The sequence below is a fragment of the Lepisma saccharinum genome, chromosome 21, assembly GCF_977018435.1.
Source record: "Lepisma saccharinum chromosome 21, izLepSacc3.1, whole genome shotgun sequence".
In the NCBI taxonomy this organism is placed as follows: Eukaryota; Metazoa; Arthropoda; class Insecta; order Zygentoma; family Lepismatidae; genus Lepisma; species Lepisma saccharinum.
The window spans coordinates 19,519,451-19,543,315 of NC_139249.1; the positions used below are offsets into that span (position 1 = coordinate 19,519,451).

At 37.3% G+C, this 23,865-nt stretch overlaps 1 protein-coding gene across 5 annotated transcripts in view; it reads right to left on the minus strand.

Annotated features, from left to right (window-relative positions):
- Positions 1-23,865, minus strand: part of LOC146004287 (E3 ubiquitin-protein ligase KCMF1-like) — a 71,318-nt gene continuing 47,453 nt past the window's right edge. For 3 of the 5 annotated variants that reach the window (XM_083143000.1, XM_083143003.1, XM_083142998.1), the window contains exons 4-8: positions 22,523-22,639; positions 13,969-14,066; positions 12,431-12,605; positions 7,578-7,744; positions 1-1,742 (exon numbers count right to left, since the gene is read on the minus strand). In XM_083143000.1, coding sequence (XP_082999126.1) covers positions 1,040-1,742; positions 7,578-7,744; positions 12,431-12,605; positions 13,969-14,066; positions 22,523-22,639 — 1,260 coding nt within the window. In that variant the 3' untranslated portion in view covers positions 1-1,039. The remainder of the gene's footprint in view (positions 1,743-7,577; positions 7,745-12,430; positions 12,606-13,968; positions 14,067-22,522; positions 22,640-23,865) is intronic. The other 2 variants (XM_083143002.1, XM_083143001.1) reach the window with 2 other exon arrangements.

The window sequence follows — 23,865 nt, forward strand, 5'->3', positions numbered from 1 at the left end:
AACTTGATATTACTGCTTTATTACTTGATGTTTCATGAAACAAAAACAGGACAATGTTAATTTACCTTGAATGTACAATTCATTGTTTCACGACAATGTATGCAGAAACCAACAAAAATTAAAGCATTTTTCATAGGGATCATTGAGATTATTACATGGCAGAAACTGTGCAATAATATACTGATAATTATATAATAATGGTTTTCTTCTGCCAATTTATGCATGAAACTGATAAATTTGGACACAAGGTGCGAGACTAACAGATTCTAAGAAAGAAATACATTTCCCCTTAGAACCATGATTAAATGGGCAGTAAACACATTTAGATGACTGAAATACCATTGCTTTTTTTCTTTGCCCCTAAGGTACGAAGTAGAAAGAAGGCTAACTTTCTATGTAAAATTGTCTAGGTTGTAGAGCACCCTGCAAAAACCCATCACTTCAGTTTTGCTTTTATTATACAAACAGAAAAAAATGCCATCACAAAAAAGAAGAAAACTCAGCATAACATGGCATAACATTTCCCAATACAGCACACATTGGCTTCACAGTTCTTACCCAAAAAATCGCTCACCGACTTCAAGTATACACACACAAATAACAAGCTTATTTTACAAGAGGCCACAAAAGTTGGCAAGACTGCAAGAGCCTATAGAAGAATATATTTAACCACACTATTTTAAAACAGTCATTATTATATATATTTATATATATATATCAATTATTACACAGAAAGGTTATTAGTTTTAAATACAGAACCTTCACTAGATGATACCACTCCTCTTGATTCAATTAATCCCACAATTAGATTAGAGTATTGTGGAGAATAGTGTTTCATCTTTCACTAAATTATCCGGGAGGATGCATGATATCACAAACTGCACATTTCTTCCACGTTCATTTTTCAAAAGAACTTTTTTAATATTAGCCATCTTCATGTGCCACTGTTCCACAGCCCCCAACAGTCTCACCAACTTTTGGAAGGTCTATACAGGGATCGCAAATAAAAAACGGGGAATCTATATCGACTAGCTTGTCGTTAGTGGGGTGGGGGTGGTTCTGTGGACTGATTTCTTCCTTCTACAGGGCGAACAGGCTTTCTACGTGTTGTTCCTGGTGAGCCAGATCCAGAATCTCTACCCCCTGCTCCGCCACGAACGGTACCCCGACCTCCGAAGCCAACCGATGGAGGAGGCACCTCTCGAATCGTGCCCGTGCCGGTCAGCACTCTCATCGGGGGCTGCTGCTGCTGCTGCTGCTGCTGCTGGGATGCCAAGACACCTCCAAGACCACCTCGGATCCCACCCCGGAGATCATGGTGAAACCCCGCAGACGACGACGACGAAGGGGCCGTCGCTCCCGCCTGTCTCACCATTCCCACTGACGATATATTACCACTGCCTAATGACCCTCTAGAATTTGCCCGTTTAGCTGGCACTACTTTCTGCTGTGCTGGCGGACATCCCGATAAATTGGCAACATTGGTTGATGATGGTGAGGCACGAGGTGAAGTGTTGGCACTACCATTAGCAGAACCAGCACTTGTACTAGGACTAGCTCGCTCTGATGTCTCTTTCTCTTTCTTTGCTAATTCAGTACCAGTATCAGAGTCCAACCCTTCAAGTAAATTTTGGCCTTCAGCCAAAGTAGCTAGAACTAACTCTTGAACGAAGAGGCTTCTATCGGCTCTTTCCTGCTCGGCTGACTGCATCTCAGAGTCCGAAAGTGCAGTGTCCATACACCTACATGAAACAGATAAAGATTAATAACAGTGTATATACTTTTTATTTATGTTACTAAAATATAATATGAGTAAGAATCATGCTGCTATAACTGAAATACCATCGACTTTTACTTTGTCCATAAAGTAAACTCCTGTTCAAATAGACTGGCATATTTTATGACTGGACAGTTGAAGTACGAGTCACATTATCCGAACAGGAGTGTACAAAGTAGAAAGGTTTTTCTATGCAAACAGCACAGTGCAAAAACTAATCACTTCAGTTTTGCTTTCATTACTTATACAAAGGAAGCATTTAATGAATCAATAAATAACTCATTGAAGAGTTATTCAAGTAATAGAAATATATTAACAAGAAAATTAAATGCATGGTTATGTCAGTATCAGAGTCACATATGAATGTAGAAGAAAAAATATTTGAGGGTGTATTCTTGGGTGACAATGTTACCACCAAAGTTCAAATGAATACATTATTAGATAGCGAGAGAGGGTGCAATAAATTTTTAAAAGTTTTACATGTAGCTAGTCTTACGAACTGCAGGTTTGAGTAATTTCATCAATTTCATCAGCCATTCATCCTCATAATTAGCCTACATATGCAGAAAGAGCAACATAAAAAAAAGGAAAAGATCAACTTCAACTTCAAATAGCTACCACAATACTTAGGATGAACGGATGTGCTAATAGTTAAGAGCATTCTAAACTAAATGATTGATTGATTTGATAGGCTGGGATTTGAACCTGGGACCCCCCGCAGCATTGTACACTGTGCTAACTACGGACTTTGTTTTAAACTAAAGCCAATCGTTCCTAGATGCTGGATGAAGTATTCATTCTGGAAAACGTATTTGTATGATTAATAATAATATTTCCCAACTCTTCAATTGGAACATGACTTAGAAAGTAACACCATATTTCTCTTTAGTTTTCACATAATAGAGTAAGTAGAGATGGCTCAAATTAATTGGAACTTATTCGTATCGGCCAACATAGGCATATTGGTGCATCATAAAATTAATGATATTTCTACTGATCCAATATGTCTATATATAACCTGTGATTTAGTGGAAAATTCTGCCATTTTGTTATTATTTTTATGAATGTAAACATATAATACTGTAAGTAATAAAGTCCAGTTTTTGGCATGTACAGTCAACTCTCGATTCTACGACCCCGGGTATAACGACCCTCTCGAAGTAACGACCCTTTTCCCGGGAACCATGAAAAATTTAGAAAAAAGTTGAGAAAAAAGTTTAAAAATTGAAGGAAATCGGCCGAGAAATGCGTTGTTTTTTTTCACTCATTCCCTTCACAACCGTTCACAATTGCGTCTGAACTAAAAATAGACACCACTACATCATATTGAGTGATATCCAATAGCACTTGACCTCTGCCCTCCCCTCCCTCCCTCAAGTGCACCAATGTTACCCTGCACCCGACGGAACAGCCGCTACCCAACGTGCCAGGCTTGTTTTGCCACTCTTGCTCTTGGATACGCGACAAGAGAAGATCGAATGTGCTTCGATGTTATTTTAAATCGACCTTGACTTGTTTCCTTGTCCTAAGAGCTGCTGAAAACTCGTGGGGGAGGGAGGGGAGCAGACCGAAATGACCGCTGGACTTGCAGTCTTTGCCAATATGTATGGCACATTTCATCGATAAATACACCAGCTTGAGAGATAAGATTGCAGGAAGGTTCCAAAATACAGACGTGTGGCACCTGGAAGTCTGGTCCGTCTGTCCAGCTCTGACCTAGATTTCAGAAGGTTCCCGTGAGTGAGCAACTCTTGGCCTTGTAGCCGACAACTTCCGAAAAAACGTGTTCCTTTTTCCCTGTAACACTTCATAAAAAAGCGAAACTGTTAGAGATAATCAAAGCCACATAGGCCAACTAAAGATCGTCAACCCGCTTAATGCGTTGTCATCCAGGTTTCAATAAAAGTTTACTTCGATCTTACGTGCATCATAATCCCACTTCATACGTTTTCCTAATTGTATCGATGTCGTAATATTTGCCAAAAAATTGTTCCGTTGGCTGACTGACTTCTCCCTCTTTTCCAGTCAGCAAACGGGGGGGGGGGGGGGGGGGATGCCGATTGTTTCAGCCACGATTTTCTTGCTCATGTGTGCACAGGGGCTGATTACAGGCGAGGGTAGAAGTGGACCCACCCCTATTCCTTTTCTTTGACGTCTGAAATGGGGCAACCAGTTCTGGATATATTCTTGAAAACAAACAAAAACCATAGAACAAGTAAAAAAAAAAGTGCCTCCTTCCTTTCTATAGCGCATTCTCCGCCACTGGTGTGCACGGCAATGTTGATAATTGCAGAATTCAGGTCCTATTTTTTTTTTTCCTTCTCATTTTTCTCTTCGGCCACCTGTTGCTCGAACTTCCAGCCTGTCTCCTTGTTTTTACGCTGCACCTGGCGCCAGTGTTTTGTCTAGCGTCTGCAAAGCTGCTCTTGCTTGCTGATAACAGCAATGACTCATCCGGGAAATGTTGTTGTTTTGAATCTCGCAAAGCTGTTTGGCTGTTTGACGATAACGAAGTTGGATCTCCAGAAACGAAAATAAGAGTTAAAACAACTTCATGTTCTGCAACTTCTGTTCTGATAAGCAAAACTAAATTTAATTCTTTTCTTCAGAACCATTCATGTGAAAAAAAAAAAGTGTTCAATGTAGGACTGTTCGCTGAGACAGATTAAAAAGACATTATTCAAGGGGAAAAACTTTTGGAGGAATGGGTGTTTGACATCGAGAATAGTCCTAAATCCAACATTAAATGGTCGATTTACGTGAGAGTAAATAACGATCTACCATTTTGATATGTGGAAATGCGCAGTTTCATAAAGCTTGTTTTAAGTTCATTTTATGCTGATGGGCTAATCGGGACTAAATATACAGTTTAAAGTGACGTTCAATTCTATCGACTGACTGCTTAATGACCTGTCCTAGAATACGTCCTAGAATACGCACTGGGTGAAAACAGATCTCAAATTGCGTGTTTCCTTTTTCACGCTGGATTACAATGCAAGTCAAGGAAGGAGTTTGGACTGCTCCCTTGAATGGGGTAGGGGGGTGAATGAAGTTGGTTGAAGCAAAGAAAACGTGACCTTTTTTTACGATGTATTTTACACTGCCGAACCAGAACAAAATTTACAGCCCTGCCTTTTTTTTTTTTTTTTTTGCCTAGAAAGGTTGTGTTGTTTCTCCCGAAAGATCTAATCTTACCAGTTAATCTTGTAACAGACAATGCTCCTGTAGATCCGTATAAAATCCAACCTTCATTCTGCCAGATATCTCGCGACTTTTGCTGGCGCCAGTTTGACTGGTGTCAAGATTCTTCGAGTTTCGCTTGCAATAAGTGAGATATTGTTTTCCTTTCCATAGGTCTCAGTGCAAACGGGTTTCTCATGAACTAGAATTGTAAGAATTTCCTGGGAGAGCAACGACGGTGCACAATTGAAAGAAAGTAACATTATTTTAAATCCTTTTTTATGAAAACGTTTTCATGTTCTGTTTTCCTTCTCACAACACACGTCATGTGCATAACAGGTTGTATAACTACCAGGATACATGGTGTTACGATCTCCTAGGCATCTTTATGTCCGTTTGAGCACCGTTTAAGCTGAAAATTGGTGCAAATTCCAATAACGACCCCTTCGAAACAACGACCCTTTTCCCGGGAACTGTGAAAGGTCGTTGTATCGAGAGTTGACTGTACTTACTTTGCTCTCTAGCTTTCACATCACGTGGCTTCCTCAGAGGGACAAGACTAGTCAAGGTTTAAAACATGGGGAAGGTAAGTTAAAAAGGTTAAAAAGAAGATAAAAAGATAAAAGACAATGCAGTGCCCTGTCACTCCTCCTTACTACATCTCTGGCTGGTAACTGACAAGTATTGCCCATCTCCTGAGGAAGCCACATGATGTGGTGAAAGCTAGAGAGCAAAGTAAGTAAATGCCAAAAACTGGACTTGTATTACTTACAAGGGAGGTTATCTAAATGTCCCCCTCTGATTTCCATGAAACTTGGCAGGTGTATAGAGAGGCCCAAAAGGAAGAAATACGTGTTTTTTTTGTTTCGGCTAAAAAACTGTTTTAGGGGGCAACCCCCTCAAATGTCAAGATGAGGACAAATTGAAGTGGGGATCTGACCCCTGTGCCCCCCTCCGATTTCCATGAAACTTGGCAGGTGTATAGAGGGACCCAAAGGAAGAAATACATGTTTTTGTGTTTCAGCTAAAAAACAGTTTTAGGGTGCAACCCCCCACCCCCCTTTCAAATGTCAAGATGAGGAGAAATTGAAGTGCGGATCTGATCCTGAAACCACGTAAATATGGCACAGGAAGAAACAGGGGGCATAGGGCCCCTCTATATACCTGCCAAATTTCATGGAAATCGGAAGGGGACACAGAGGTCAGATCCCCACGTCAATTTGTCCTCATTTTGTCATTTGAGGCGGGTTTTGCCCCTAAAACAGTTTTTTAGCCTAAACAAAAAAAACACGTATTTCTTCCTTTGGGCCCCTCTATACACCTACTAAGTTTCATGGAAATCGGAAGGGGACACAGGGGTCAAATGCCCACTTAAATTTGTCCTCATTTTGACATTTGAGGGGTTTTGCCCCTAAAACAGTTTTTTAGCTGAAACAAAAAATCACATATTTCTTCCTTTGGGCTCCTCTATACACCTGCCAAGTTTCATGGAAATCGGAGGGGGACACTTAGATAACCTCCCTTGTTAGTGAAATGATGGCATGAGGTGTAAGTTATGTCTTATATAATACAGAATTTACGCATGTAAAATGCACGTGTGTATAATGCACACCCTGGTGTTTGATTGGGAAAAGCAACAAACAATTATATCTCGTATATAATGTGCAGTACAATTCAGGCTCAATAAACTGCTTTCTTATTTGTAGGTTGTAAAGGTGTTGCTATGTGGACCAAGAGCAGAATATCATCTTGTGTATGCAATAAGTCTCCAACCCATGCCACCTCCCCTTTTCCACAGTGTTTAGCATCCTAAAACTTTCACTTCTGCAACCATCTTGTTTATTCTCTAGTACAAGAAAGTGAGATCAAAATATGTTATGGATTTGCAGCACTCAGGAAGATATTTCGTATTATTCCTTACACGACAAATACCGCTGATATATAACCCGTGTGACGGAGGTGCATGCTTGAGTTCTGCACTTCTTTTCTCCACGTCGCAAAATTTTCACTTTGTGTTTTTTTTTTCTTATAAATTATTACTAAAAAAATCCAACCTGTTAATTTGTATTTGCACCTCTTTATATATACATGTTATATGCAGTGACACAGTGAAAACACGTGTTTTTAATGTTGGCTGTCCGAATTATTCCTTACATAATACGCACCACAGTTTTCGGGGCAAAATTTTTGGAAAAAAAGTGCCCACTGTACATGAGTAAATATGGTATGTATGTCCTGGTCTTGTAAATATGAAGTTTTCTTTCAAAGGAAAGACATGGTTACATACATTAATTAAGGAGGTTAATGAACAATTCAGGTTCCTCAACTTTATATTGCACTAGTAGAATATTGGTTACTGGCATCATTATTGCCCCTCCCCCCCAAAAAAATCTTCATATTTGAGCATCCTTAATATTCAGCAATATGCGCTGTGCTCTTCGTTCTTCATACTGTGCTAACAAAAAATACAACACAGTTTAGTGCACGTGTCCTGTGAAGTTCAGTAGCGTAAAGATACTACAGAATACAGCTGGGTTTAATCAGAATTCTTGAATTACTAAGGATGATGCTACAGTTCACATGGCAAATGGAAGAAGGAATAAATTCCAGTCGAACTCACCTTGATAGTAGAAACTGTGTATTATTTTGTGTAGCTTGACTTCCATTAGAATCTAGGGGAACTGAAGCATGCGTAGATGTGTTAGTTGCAGTCACACCAGTTGAATTGCCGGAAGTGGCATTCTGAGCTTGACGTCGAGGCAAGCGTTCTAACTGTTGACGTGCAGCCTGCAAGAAATTAACAAATTTATTCTCTCTTTTTATTAAATACAATGTTTCAACAACACACACACACAAAATACATGTTAATATCTTACATCAACCACCCTGGAAATTGAACCTGGGCAGGACCACACCGTTAGGGGTATGTGACACATGCCACCGCATAGGGCCTCGCACTACAGATATATTAATATAATATTATTGCATCTTCTATTCCCATCAATTTCTTGTGCAAATACAATCACATTAGAACAGATGAAAGAAAGGAAAGGTACATACATTAATGATACAACTTTAATTTTAATCAGCTTATGTACTGTGGGAAAAGGAAACCGAAGGTTCAAACGGAACAGCACGTCTGGTGCAAAAATATTTTGTGAAAGGAAAATTTCCGCCATCTGTAACACTTGAATTTCTTGTTTGTGAACCACCCAAACATTCTACCGATTTCCTATCATAAACTTTATTGTTCGAGAGGGTGTGCCACCCCTCACTCTCTTGGCTGCCCTGAGAAAAGATGACTGGTAGACCCAGGCAGCAAACAAAGATCAACAGACCTTGGGGTACAACGTGGCACACACACTTGTTCCAGTCGGCATATTCCTATTAGTGTAGAATAAATTGCTGCTAAAATTGAAATAAATAACTGGAGATACTTATACTTTTATTGCCTCAAAACCCAGAGAAGGGATGTTTGCATATTTTGTTTGATTTTACCACTATACCAATGTGCAAACAAGTTTCAAGTCATAACGGTTTAAACTGGTAACGCAGGTTATGTTAAAAAAAACAACATTAAAAATCAGGCAATAGCCAAGTGTCAAAATGAGCATATCTTGTTTGAAATTAATCAAGATGTATTTGAGAAGTAATGTTTTTTTAAAAGTAAAAAATGCTCCCTCAGGGTGGTATTTAAAGGAGTGATGGGAAACCTACTTCTGGTTTCTGCATCCCCTCTCTGACTGCTAATTTTTGGCTATATATATATATATCTAATTTATACAAATATTTCAATGATTCAAGAGCAGTGACTGAAATTTCCCTCCCCACACTGGAATTTTTTTCAAAAACCATACTCTCCTGCCATAGCTATGTGACGTAAAAATTTAATTTTGTTGATGTGATTGACAACTTTGTTATGCAAAAGGACAAAGATAAATTACACTTCGGAAGTAACCTTTGTTTTCTCTTCATTGTATCTGTGTTCCCTAAAGGGGCATACTACATGAAATGTTCCTATTTTCAGAATACCAATGAGTAAAGAGCAGAACTCGCAGTGGAAATTGTTTTTAAACCTTTTGAGTAACTGAGGGGATGCTTTGCATAAAATCTCCAAGCTGGAGGAATACCATTTTCCCCACTTAGAGCATCGATAAAGATTTTATTTCCAGTTTGCTTAAAAAAAAAAATCATGAATGCATAAGTAAAACATTTCAAATAAAACAAGCAAAATCTTTAATTTACTAATTTTACAGAACTATTGTAAAATAATAATAACGATTTTTGTTTGGAGAAGCTTCAGAGGACATACCTGTTGTTTCATTTGTAATTGTGAATCCTGGCAGGGTTCCCACTAATTTTGACCAAAATAATTCCTGGCTTCTCCAGATGTTACTTTGGTAACATGTCAATAACACAGTTTCAGGTGGCAATCTACATTTGCTATTCAAATGTAGTTTATTCAATTTGTTCAAATGAAATAAACAATAAAGACATCAAAAAGCCAGTTCACAAAAAAAGTTGAAACTTTCTTTTGTATTCCTAAATCCTGACAAGTACAAAAATCCAATATGATTTTATCAAATTATCAAACTTCTTGGATGCGCCTCCAAATTTTTTTGATTTTTTCCTGGACTTTTCCAAGATTTCCAGATCGGTGGGAACCCTGCCTGGTCTAAACACTTCAATTTATTCCTTACTGTAGTCCAACTCGATACTGCTGTTACATAACCATTCTGTATTTGGTCTATATAAGCTTGCAACAGACAGCACTAAATCCTTGAAAACACTGTAAAATATTTCACAAACATATGTTTTGCATCTGCAGGATGGATGGATTAAACTTTTTATCTTCTCATAATATTTAAGAAACTAAAACTTAAAATATACAAAACAGTAATTTTGTCTGTAGTATTATATGGATGTGAAATTTGCTCCCTTACATTAAAAGAGGAACACAAATTAAGATTTGAAAATAAAATCCTTATAAAAATATTTGGACCTAAAAGGGGATGAGGAGACAGGCGAGTGAAGATTACATACCTAGTCATATCATAAATTCTGTTACAAAGTTACAGGTCTTGCCAAAACAAGAGCACCAATCACTGTTCAAAATGGCCACCTCTGGCCTTCACACAAGCCCGAAGTTTCTGAGGCCAGTCATTGATCGCAGCATGCCCGGTCTCAAGGGGAAAGTCCGCCACTGCCTTCACAAGAGAATGCTTGAGACCCACAAGGTTTGGATGCCTCTTCCTACAGACCATGCCTTCCAAAATGGATCACAACCTGTAGTTCAATGGGATGCGGTTGGGGCTGCTGGAGGGCCAATCAGTCGGAGCAATGAAATCAGGCACATTCTTCTAAAGCCACTTCTGTGTGGTCTTTGCTTTGTAGGCCAGTGCCGAGTCCTGCTGGAAGCTCCACAGCTCATTGTTGAACATGGTGCGGGTCAACGGTTTTACAAGTGGCTCCAACACTGTCGCTTGGTACACTTTTGCAGATGTTTTCACACCATGTTCACAGAAGTGGAGGTCAGTTGTGCCATTGTACGGAACACCCCACCAAACCATCCCTGAGGCACGATGATGGTCTCTGAGGATCCGTGGCATGTTTTCACGAGCTTACTGGGATGTCGAGGCATAAACACGGTCATTCTGACGATTGTAAGACTCTTCAATCGTGAAGATTTTTTCGTCCTTGAAAAGGATTCTCCTGTGGCCACCATTTGCGTAACGCTGAAGGAGTCTTTTTGTTTTCTGCTCCCTCTGGACCTTAAAACTGTGGAGTGAGGAAGTGACCAGTACTTTGCCGATAAGCGCAGAGTCCTAGGTCACTTCGGAGAATCGACATTTTCGTAATGTTCAGCTCTCGAGCCATCACTGCTTGTTTCCTGACAAGATTTCATCGAATCCGCGTAACCACTGCTTTCACGAGCTTCTGGTTCTTCACGCTGCAAGGTCTACCTTTCCTGGGGCGGTCCTCAATTGTCTTTGTGTCACAGTATCTGTTAATGGTCCAATGCACGAACACCCTGATGATATTCAGCTTTTTCAGGGTGTTGAAAATGTCCGATGGTGATTTGCCAACTTTGTGCAGTGCAATTACTGCCACACGGTTCTCGTATACACCCCACTCCATTCGACTCGCAGTGAAATTCACCTTTCCGCTACCACAGCCAAACACACAATGATACTGGTTGTTGTTTGATCCAACATTGCAGGGTTACCTTGCCAACCAGTGTTGCCATCCCTTTCTCAACTTTGTAACAGAATTTATGATATGACTAGGTAATTTAGAACTCTCTAATATGCAGATATTATTACAATAATGAAATCAAGAAGACTTAGGTGGGCAGGCCATGTGGCACGAATGGGAGAGGAAAGAAGAGTTTACAGGATTCTTGTTGAGAAACCTGATGGTAAGAGACCTGTAGGAAGGCCAAGACGAAAATGGAGGGATAATTCATATTGAGGGGAATAAACAACGTGGTTGATAATATGAGATGTAAGCGAGTTACTAAAAATATATCCGCAAAACTTACTTGTATGATAATGTTGAGATGGACCTAAAGGAAATCGGTAAGGATGGAATAGACAGGATTCATCTTACCCAGGATAGGAACAGATGGAAGGCTTATGCTGCTGCAGCCATGAACCTTCGGGTTTAAGAAGGCTGGATAGTTTGTTAAGGTGGATGGATTACCTTCGGACGAAATTTTTTCAAGTTATTGAGGATGCAAATGACAAGTTTATAAACGGTTTTATTAGTGTTTTCAATTGTTTAGGTGTTGTTTATCTGAAAATCATGTACAATAAAGTAACTTGCTCTAATACAATTTCAAGGTTTCCGAGAGCAATTTTTCAAATACCATAATACAATTTCAACGATGGGTGTAAAAACTTCCCCTTAATTTATTACAAAATATAGAAGTGTCTCCGAGTTTACGTAGGTCATTAACCATTAAAAACAGCAATCCACTTATTGGATGCATGTATAACTTGGAATTTAGATTAAACATTACCCATGATATGAAATATGCTGATTAGAAAAAAAAGTAAAATGACTAAGAAATTAAAGAGGAATAAATATTTTCTTGAATAGTTCCCAATTTTGGACGTTTTAAAAATATTTATTCAAGAAAATATTTTCCAGAGATACCAGACAAACTTGTAAAATTATCTAGTAATCATCTTTGAATTCATCATCTATTAATATGTTTGATGCATTTTTTAACTGTCTTTAATATAGCTGATTAAAAGACAGCTTAAGACATTCAACCCCTCTACTTCCTCGTGTATGCGGACACTTTACCAGCGCCCTAAGAGAAAAAAAACTATTCCATCAATAATGTAGATTAACTAAAACACACAACAGCAAACTTTATCATTAGTACCAAGGAGGGAGAGGGGTTGTAAAATAACTTAAATTCTATCTTACATCCAAGTAAAAGATTGTATAGGAAACAATCCATACCCTCACCTGCTGTCTCTCAAGCTGAAGCTGCATCTGTAATTGTTGAAGTTGAGACGGTGTAGAGCCCTGTCCAGTTGCAGACCTCCGTACTCCAGACAACTGCGACAACAGTTCCGCAATTGGATCTACATTTTCCCTATTTGATGGAGATAAGGATGACAACCCACCAGAGGAACTGGAAAAAAAGAAAATAGAAATAATTCACACACTTATATTTAAAAAATTGGGGGAGGGGGTGTTCAAATGTAAAGGTACCTTGCAATGAAATAATAAGAGTAATTTCTGGATATATTTACACACAATCACCAAATGTATTAAGGTACCTGTTCATTGAGAAACAAATCAATAAATGGTTTCTTGGACGAAAGCCTTGCTCTGTGAATCGGATGAGCACTTTTCAGATGGATATAACTTAATACATGATTTCTAGAATACTTTCTTTTATGCTCAACAATGTATGTTTGAATATGTTTTCATAAAGTGCACATGTAAGTGTAGTTTTTTTTAAAAAAAAATATTCACTATTCTCTCAAAATAATTGACAAAATTATTTTTCAATTACAATCTTAACAAAAAAAATGCACGATTTTTTTTTTTATTAAAATGGAAGTCTGTTTCTTGAGAAGTAATTGAAAAGACAGAATTTTTCTAAGTCAAATAGTTCACATTGACAAGGGCAGAAAATTAAGATGGCAAACTTGCTTTTAAAAATTGCAGAAAACTTGTCAAGTTTTATTTTTTGTAACTTTGTGAACTAACCTAACAAATCCCAAATAGTACTGATTTGTGATCTTGAACTTCAGCGCTTGTGCTATTTTTGAGCTAATAGCACTCAACTGTTTGTCTGTATTTGCGTTTTTGTTATTTAGTAGGGATGGGTCAGATCAATCGGTACCCTATCGGTATTGGCCTACACAGGCATATTGGTGTAACAGTTTATCGGTAAAATTACTGATTATTTTACCGATCCGATATATCTATAAATATCTTATAATTTAGTGCAAAATACTACTATTTTGTTGTAATTTTTATGGATAATCTCCATGTTATACTTTTTAATGGAATTTTATATTGGCTTGTTAGAATATCAGTTATCGGTATTCGTAAATTTTATATCGGTATTGGCCAAATTTCATATCGACTCATCCCCATTATTTAGCTTCGATTTTCAGCCACTTCTAGCTAATCGCAGTGATGAGGAATCGTGATGAATAGATGAAACTGTCGGAAGGATCACTCACAACGAACACCCATGCCCACTCCAGGACTTGAACCCAGAAACTTTGGTGGCAAGACTGAAAATTGACCACTTAATGTGCCACTGATCTATTTGTAAATGGCGAGTCATCACAATCAACAGACAAATAAAACACATGGTTTGCAAGTATCATGGGTCTGAAATTTTCGTACATAAGAAATAAATTAATCTTGTTTTACATTACACACACAACTAACCACATCTTACTTCTTGGTAATACTGAAAGAAAAAATTGTCCATTAGTTTGTATTACATGGATTAAAATTTATCTGCTACTAACCTGAAGTGCATGTTAGAACGCCTAGCTCGAGGACCTCCTACTCCCCTTGAAGGATGAGGTATCCGACGAACGCCATGTCTTGAGCCAGCGGGTTCATCGTGATTTTAAGTTAAGGAAAGTAATACCAGCAATTACTTATTTTTGATTAGTAAACTTATTAAATATTATATTCACCAAGTGCAACAATCATGTTAAGTATTCAGTGAGTTGTTATACAGAGAATAAAGCAATACTATGTCTACAATGTCTCTTATCACAGAGTGTTCTTTAGCACACGCACAACCACACACCAACAATAATTTTCCACGAAAATGGAAAGAAGAGTTATGTTTGAAAAGTACAAAAACAAAAAGTTAAAAACACATTAAACCTTGATGTACACAGTGTTGAGTGCCATGTATTGGCAAATACATGTTTTTACCTTGAAAAATGTTTTTCTTCAGGTTTGCAAAAGTTACTGCTCTATCTTCTTGACATGTTCGCACCAGTTTTCAGCATTTATACGAAATTGTATTACCAGAAGTCTTTATCCCTTTATCTTAATCTTCAGATTGACCAGAGTAGAAAGACTTTCCAGTCGAGTGCAAGGTGATTTTGTGGTTTGTCAGTTGTGAAGCGTATAATGTTTTAGTGTTTATTGCGTTTGTGGGAATGCCTAGCGTGAGATATTCTTTGCTTGAAAGTGTGTACAATGCACACCTAAATATATGTGGGAGTGAAGAAAGAACATTTTCAACATTGTTTTTGAAATGAGACCTAGGCAGTAGGTGATGCTGTTGTGCAGTATCCGTCGCTCACGTAAACCTGAAGAAAAACCTTCCTCCATTATAAAATATTATATTAATTTTCTCATTTTTACATGAACAATATAGTATGTTGAAAAACAAGAAAAGTGTAACATATGCAAATAATTATGAAGATGAAAACATGGTAAATAGAAGATTAAAATCATACACGTATAGTATGATTTACAAAATTTATAATAATGTATACAGAGGAAATATGGGCTGTAGGGTAAACCATTGGAAGCAACGGTACTGATATAGAAATAGACAGTATCAGCATGACAGCACAGAAGATAAAACCCTCATGTTACATTGGCCTCTTGGCCTCTTCCCAAATTTCTCTCAGGAAGAAAGTAAACAGCACTCAGAAATTCTTGGTGGCTTGGTTGCAAATGGTGCCCAGAAGTGAGTATCAAGGTCATATGATGCCTACGTATCTCAGGTGTGCATTGGATTCTACGGAATAATGCAGTGATTTTTCTTTTGCAGCAAAAAGTATTTTATAGTCGGTCCCCATTCATTGTCATTTAAGTTACTGTGTGGTGTATAATCGTTATTCCATTTTTCATCACCACTTTCAGCATTTTCCATGCTCATCCAACCTGCATGTCTTTTCCCTGATGAGGACCCCGAGATGGAGTCGCCTAAGTATTAAGGTTTTAATTTTAGGCTGCAAGATAAATCAGAATGATATATGTATTATGAATTCACTATGAGTTGTGCTTAGTAGATGAGGGCTTGAGAAGTAAACTCCAAGTTCTTTTCACGTATTACACAAGGGTTGCCTTGTTTTTTGATGAATCTACCAAATTTCTCCGTGGAATTTAATGAACAAGAGACTTGGATATTTTTTAGGAGTGGTAAAGATTAATTGGTACTCTATCAATATGAAACGGTTTATTTTTGCTATTGAGATCTGGAAAATGAAAATTCATCTCCTAATTGTGTAATAATACAAGAATTACTGGACGCTATGAATATTTCTCTTAATGCAGAATTCTTGAAGTATGAAGATCATTATTATAAGGGCTCGGAAGTTGAAGACCTATAAATTGCCAAAAAAAGACCTATAAAAAGACCTAAAAATATCAAAAAAAGGACCTAAAAACTGAAAAGAGGATGTATAAATGTGAACCAAATTAATTAATAACTTCAGTTTTAATTACATATTTAATGAATAAAAAAATACAAAATTCTGGTGGTATGGAACACACACACACTGCGAAAAACTATATGAATGAAATGCATTTTCTTTCAGTCCAAAAATGTTTTTCTCTCGTTTCAGGGATGGTTCAAATATATTTCTTTCTTTCTTTTTTATTTATTTATTTCTGTACTACAGAAAGGATGTTTAAGAGGTGATGAACTGATGATGATTCGAATTGAGAATGGGCAGTAAAAACACAGTCGAAAGAAGGTGAAGTAGCAAAAAAAACAAAAAAAAAAGTCAAGACCTAAAAAAAACTAGGCTAAAATAGGACCAATAAGCCAAAAAATGCCGAAAAAGGCAAAAAAGGACAAATAAAACCCACCTTTTTCTGGCCTACAATGACCCAAAATGAACGTATATTATGTTGGGCCTCGTCTTCGGACACAAGGAGAAATCCTTTGTTTCCCCTAAACTTCAGAGCCCTAATTATTATCAACGAATCTCAGGAAACCTGTTTTCCTCTGTCTCACAAATTTGGATTTGATTTGTTGTTTTAAGTCCACTTTATGCACAGTAAGGCTAATCGGGACTGGACCTACAGTTCAAAGTGGGATCTGAACCACTTCTGCCCCCACCTTACAAATTTGGAATTAAAAACGATGATGAAATATAGGCAATAGTTACACATACACAGAAAATTTTCCAATCATTTATCACACAGTTATTAAATTTGAATAGCTATTACATGTCTGCAACACGTACAACTTCCAATCCAAGTTAAAAAAGAATGAATTCTTTAGTTTCTTTAAGATACTATGGAAATAATGCATTTTCTAGCAGCTGTAGAAAACCCACTGCATGAAACTAATACATATGGGTGGGCTACCTCCAACCAGCTATCACAGAAAAACAAATAAAGGTTTTGTGTAAAAAAAAAAGTTTACTTTCACTACAAATTAACAACCAAAATGCCAAACTAGAAATTTTGAGAAACTACACTGTTGGACCAAAAGAAAAACTAAGTGAAAAAAAAAAGACATGGACATCTCTCAAAGTAACGACACCTCAGAAAATTTAAGTAGAAGCATAAAAAAAAACAGTGTACTGACATGGTTAACTTTGTGAATGGAAGATTCATATGTCTCATAGACCACATTCCTTACATTTGAAAAAAAAATTGAAAAGAACTGGCTTATCACATAATTGGAATAAAACATCTTTTCCTCATCCACAAAGTACAACTTATAGTGAATATAAAATATCACACTGAAAGGGGATATTAAAAAAAAAAAAAAAAAAAAAAAAAGGTAGTGTTCCCCTGTGCATAGCACCATGCCATGAAGGCGTATACGGGGTGTGGTGATAACGCCCCACACTTTCTTGATCCGGTAGTGAGTGGGGGTGATGTGATCAGCATCACGCCCCTGACTGCCTTTACCCCCCAGGGTTTCCCCCAGGTACCCATGTTATTCGACGCTGGGTGGGCGCCGGGGCCGCTTCCACCGTTAGAAAAGTTCCCGGATTTGAACCGGCCGGGGATCGAACCCGGGACCTTGAGCATGGCAGTCAGACGCGATACCGACTGAGCTACCGCAATATTAAAAGAGTGAATAGGGATTCCCAATACTTAACTTGCACAATTAATAGTTTGTTAACAGTTATTTTACATAGGTACCAACAACAAAACCCTGAAATAACACAAACATTGCACATTGTCCACAACTTCTTAACTATCTGGATGTCAAATGACGTCATGGATCGCTTTCAGATACCTAGGCATGCAGTCCACACTTATAATGAGGTAAACACAACATGATAAGTTCATTATCATTGATGTTCTGAGTTTTTATTTTGTTACTTTTAAGGGTTTTAAAAACAAGAATATGAATTAATGAAACCATTCTATGTGAACGAATTTAAATGGAAATACGTGCATTTTAATTCAGCACTGTGATTCTCTAAATTTTGAACATACTTTCTAATACAGTGTATGTCATCTCATTACATACATGTAATCAAGGCAAATGATTCTAATTGTTTCAGTTCACTTTCACACAAGAAAATGTACAAATAAATAAATATGTATTAATGAGTACAAGAAAGCACAAAAAGGACAATAATAAAGCATGCATCTGGGTCTTGAAAAAAGGAACAAAATAATTTAGGACATTGTTTGCCCAACACAAGCTAGAATTCAGCAGCTATAAATTTTTAACCTGAAGTGATGATGATGTAATGCCATGAAATATCTGGATTTTATTCCATCTTGTTAAGTGTTTCCTTTTTATTCTTATTTATTCAGGCTTTCTTTGCCTTTTTGTTCTCATTTTTCTACACAAACAAGACAGACAGACAGAGTGGGAGAGGAGTACTGTAATGGTCAATACAGACAAATATCAGCAAAGTTGGCAAATTGCTATAGTGGAACCACAAGCAAAACTACCTGCGCACACCCGTGACTCATGTGCACCGTACTCCCGCAAGGAGGGGAGGGGGAAAGTGGACCATGCCTCATTATGGCCTGAGCTGAAGGGAAGAAGGGAACGCTGCGTGGGGACTTTTCGTTCAAGTTTTTTTCCTTGTGGTCGATCTATAGGAAAGGAAAGATATGACATTTTGGCCGATACTGACAAAGTACCGATAAAAAATGTATCAATCCCAATAACCAATATTCTACTGATCTGATATAAAATTCCAAATGGTTCATTGATCTTCTAAATTAATATATGTAACCGGATGCACCAAAGTTTTACAATGCAAAAGAAGCTGCATATTTAGACATTTATTTCTAAAAACGTATGGAACAAAGATTATATGTTTATATCCATAAAAATTGTAACAAAATGGCACAATATAGCACTAAATTATACAATATTTATAGACAGATCGGTAATCTTACCAATAAAGTGATATGCCTGTATCGAAAAATACCGATAAGAGCACGGGTAAATCTGTCACATCCTTAAGTATTACCGAACCAATATTTCAATGAAAGCCTTAAGTTTGGCAATTTTGCTATTTGTCATTAATATAATGGTATGTAATTCATATATCCTGGTTTTGTAAAGAATGTGTTTAAAAATGCAGTTTCCTTTTGTAAGGCAAAGTAAGTAACATCACCCAGTTACATACATTAATTATGGAGGTTAGAGTACTGCATTTGACCACTTTCGATCGCAAATACTCGATTGAATCTCCCACGCTCGAGCGTGAAATTGCATTTCAACATGGATATCATGACTATGTTCAGTTTCAATTTCACTGCATGTTTTACTTCACGATTCATGAAGGCCCACTACTACAGAAAAATGACTGTTAAACGTGTACTATACTGGGCTTCGAGCGTATACCGAACGTTTGAATGTTCAAGCGAAGAAACTGTCTATTCCGTAAGCCATTTAACGTCATCCGTGCGAACTATTACACGATCGAGCAAAAAGGCCTCGATTCAGCACTCTAATGGAGGTGAAAGAACCATACAGATAATTTGTGAACCATTTGTAATGTTACATCAGATTGGTACAATATCAGTTATCAATATTGGCAAAATTATCATATCAGCCCATCCTAATATTCATGCAAAAGAAAGAAAAATCAGTACTGAAGACATAGGGAATCACTAACCAGATGAAGGGTTGATATTTTATGGCCTGGCCACATCATCAGATCAGAAAGAAAGATGGCATTTTTAAGTATGTATAGTTTATATGAAATACAACTTCAATGAAAGAAGTGACAAGCGCAAGAAGGGAAAAAAAGCAAGCATCTGTTTCCATGTGACATGTGTCAGAAGGATAACAAAATTTCATGTTCAGTGGCATTCTAACTGCAAAGAAGCCGGCATAACATGTCATACTTCACTAATTTCTGTACTTATATTACTAGTAAGGTATATTTAGTGATCTCATCTGTATAAAAAAAATGTCTTCCTCAAAGCCCCCAACAATGCTTATCTTTTGAAAATAAGAAAGTATCCTGAAATTTCATTGTCACCTAAGCCAATACAAACTTCCGTGGTTGGAAGTGGTGGTGTATTATACTGAAAGTATAGACTATTAAGAATGTTCTACATTAATGCACTATAAACAAAGGTGATATGGTAGTATATGTAGTGCATAATATAGTAGAATGCAAAGGAGAAAACTTTCACCGGCTACAAGTAATATACGAGGGTTGGAGAGAAAGTAGTGGCAACACTGTTGTCTTGTCTCATGTACAAACGAGTAGATGGAAGGCACAGCTGTTAAACGCACTCACTGTTGCTAGCGCATTGTGTGAAGATGGACGAGTACGAAGCTGTGAAGTGGTGTTGTGAAAATGGACTGCTTTAAAGTGATATTTTTGAAGAGTGCACGGATTAAGATATCTAGTGGCAGGTGGGACGAAATGTCATGCGGATCCATTTGGCGTATTACAAAGTGGAAGGCCAAACATTTTTTTAAACAGAATCATGCAAATTACAAAATGTAAGCTCGATCCTACGAACCAGGGCTCAAATGCTAGTTCAATGAAAGGATCCACACATCGTCCCCCAACTCTAAAATCTGCACCAAGAGGCTGGGAATGTAAAAGTTATGCTGATGGTGCTGTATAATGTGGAGGGTGTCATACTCCATCATGCGGTTCTTCCGGGCCAGACTGTGAAAGCAGTACAACCACAAGTTCTTGGAACATAATCTTCGTCCTGCTCTACGGGGGAAATGGAAGTATTTCAAAACACGTGCACTCATTGACCTTCATGTCAATGCCTGCTGTCACAATGCTGCTTCTATAAGGGAATTACATGGTGGGTGTGTGAGGTGCTAAAACATCCTCCATATTACCACAATATGAGCCCCTTCAACTTGGATCTCTATCCCGAAGTCAAAGAACCACTGAGAGGACAACGTTCCCCACCAGAGATGCCATCTTGCAAGCAATAGGGTGCTCCTCCATGGACGTGAATAAAAACAGCACTGGTGCTAGTGTTCAGCATCTTCCAGCAGCGTAGCAGAGGGTCATAAATATGGCTGGGGATTAGTGAGGGAATGCAAAAGTCTGCACGTTCTGCAATAAATAATTTGTCATGTATGGATGCATTTCTACTACTTTCTTTCCAATCCACATATTATTACTGGGCATAAAATGACACATATTAAAAACATATTTCTATGTATTACTACAACGGACAGAGACAATACAGATGTATCAGAATCAGAAAGTGTATCCTGAAATATTAAAATATCATGAACATTATACAAAATGCATAATTTTTTTCTTTTTGCAACAACACTTTGGAGAGGAATATGGCACTTAAATGATATGTGAAAATATGGCTATTTTAAAGCAAAACCATGGTAGATTGCTATGATATAGTTTCAACGGAAAACTTAAATTTTAAAATTTATAACTATTCTAACTACCTTCAATTGTTGCAATTTCAAATATCAGCAGCTCCGTTCTAATAACGACTTTTACTTTACTTTCAATGTTGAGAATTCACTATGGGAAAAACAAAGTATAGGACTAAACAATTCTTAATAGAAAATTTAAAGAGAGACTATACAGCACCAATTACAGATTTAAACAAAATGGAAATACTCCAATGTATTCTAATAACTTTGGAAATAGGTATAATAATAGAACTCGTGTAAGAGGCAGAAATTTCCTCAGAAACAGATATTGTAATGGATATCAGTCTAATTATGTATAACCTGGTCAAGGTGTGCCTTATGATGCTAATTCTTATGTGCCATGAACAGTGAGTAACTATAGACCTGTGTACAGTAATAATTTTAATACCCAACATCCTACTGAAGGTACAAGAATTTCATCGACTTGGCAAGCTTATCAAACATCACACATCCAGACTACACCTCAAGCTAGTACATCAAGTAATACAGCATTGACATCAGCTATTCAAGGACCTATACCTGTAACCAGAGTACAGTGGGATCCATAAGTATTATGTGCACTTTATTTGACCCAATAAGAGCTGCAAGAATGAAAAGAAAACTCAACTTCTGCACCAGCATACATACAAACCCATCGCTTAAAAACACACACGATGCGAGAGAAAAATTAATGAAAATAGTCATGGACAATTTGCATGGTAATACTCATGGATCCCACTGCTCAACAATCAGATACATTAAACTCGCAAAATAATGTGAACAATTCCCCTTTAAATTAAAATGGCAGACAGATGTGCCTCGTTCTCTCTGCTTTTTATTGCAGGGGCAAGAAGTGCAGAAGAATTACTTGCTCACTGATAAAATCTTGAAAATACACTAAAAAAGCAGAAAGAGACAAGAGGCCAAGTGTGTGATGTCCTACGAACAGTTCAATTTTGTGCATTTCATCAACCTAAAAGCAGATAATACAGAGATTATAATTTAATGCTGTAAGAAAGTACATTTAGCACCATGCCATTGTCATCTCCTTAGCAATTATTCTCAGGAGTAACGGAAGTGTGCTACACATATTTAATAAAACCTTTTCCTCCAATTCCAATTGACATCCAATTATCAAATTGAGAGTGATCCAATGAAAAAAAATCTGATATATTTTTGTTTCTCAATTTTCTTTATACACTAGACTTAACTTAGGTTGTGTTGGGCATTTTGTATAAAGAGGATATGAGGAAGGATATCAGGTCCCGTGGCCCACTACGGTGTTCTAAAGTTAAGTGTCCAGCAAAATCATCAGTCACGTGGTTTGGGTCTCCCCCAGGAAGAGAGGCACACACAGGGCACACCTGGAATATAATAAAATAATTAGTTGGTGGTTTCTAACACCAGTAACAATTACATTTATACATAATGACACATAAGCCTTTCAAAAAAAGGAAAAAAATAGGGGGAATGTATCAGCACCAGGCCTAACTCGTTACCCTTCCCATATTATTCTTTGTTGCTTTCTTAGTTTTACAAGTAAGTGTAGACCATGCTCTCCTCTCCCTAAGAATCAGCAACTGGCTCTTACTTTTCTCATCTCTCACCTTGATGCAATGATGCTCATTGTTGCCAGTCTATTTGCTTTTCTACCAAGTGTCTGGTAGAATTACCATACAATGGAGCAGTTGATGGGGAGACTATAATGTTCTTTTTTTAAGATTAGTGACTGCGTTATTCGTCAAAAAGTTCTTAATAAACAGTGTATAATGTTTTTCTTTTACTGGCTTAAATACTGTATCAGAATTCAGTTGGCCATTTCATTATTATTTGTTGGAAGCAGGTGAAATTGTTTACTTAAATTCTGAGAGAATGAGGGTGTTGTTCTGGACCTATTGGTGGAAGGAACAGAACATGAACTCTACCAACATTAAACATTTGTTGATACAATAGTTACATGACTAGAGGCCAGATTTTAGGCAAAATGCCTATTCATTTCAGACGCTGGTAGACAAAAATTGAACACAAAAGTACACCGATCCGAAGGTTCTTAACATTCTGAACAATATTTTATGTTGCCTCTTTTTTTGCCTATTTCAACTTTCAAACATTTTTGCCTCTTTTGTCATTCCGAGAAGGCATTATGTTGCCTTTTTTTGCCTATTTCACCTTATGCTGCCTTCTTCAAACATTATTGCCTTTTTGTGTCATTCCGACAAGGCATTTTGTTAAAATTATATGTCTCTTCTTCTATTTATTTCGTTTTTCAATAACCCTTGTTATTCAAATTATTATTTGTAAATAAATTTTTAAATATTTAAGAAGAATTTAAGTCCTTCTCTTCAATTTTTAATGCCTCTTCTTAAATTTTCACTGCCTCTTCCTGAAACTTGACTGCCTTTCTTTCGACATACACTGCCTTGTTTTCAATTTTTCGTTGCCTTTTTGCCTGCCATTTTTAATACTTTTCAGTGCCTCAACATTCCGGCTGTACACATGACTATCGACAATTTTTTAAAATTAATCCTTGCATATTCCAGTGTTATATAAAGCTGGCAAAATATCCACAGATGGATCTAGTAAGATCCCC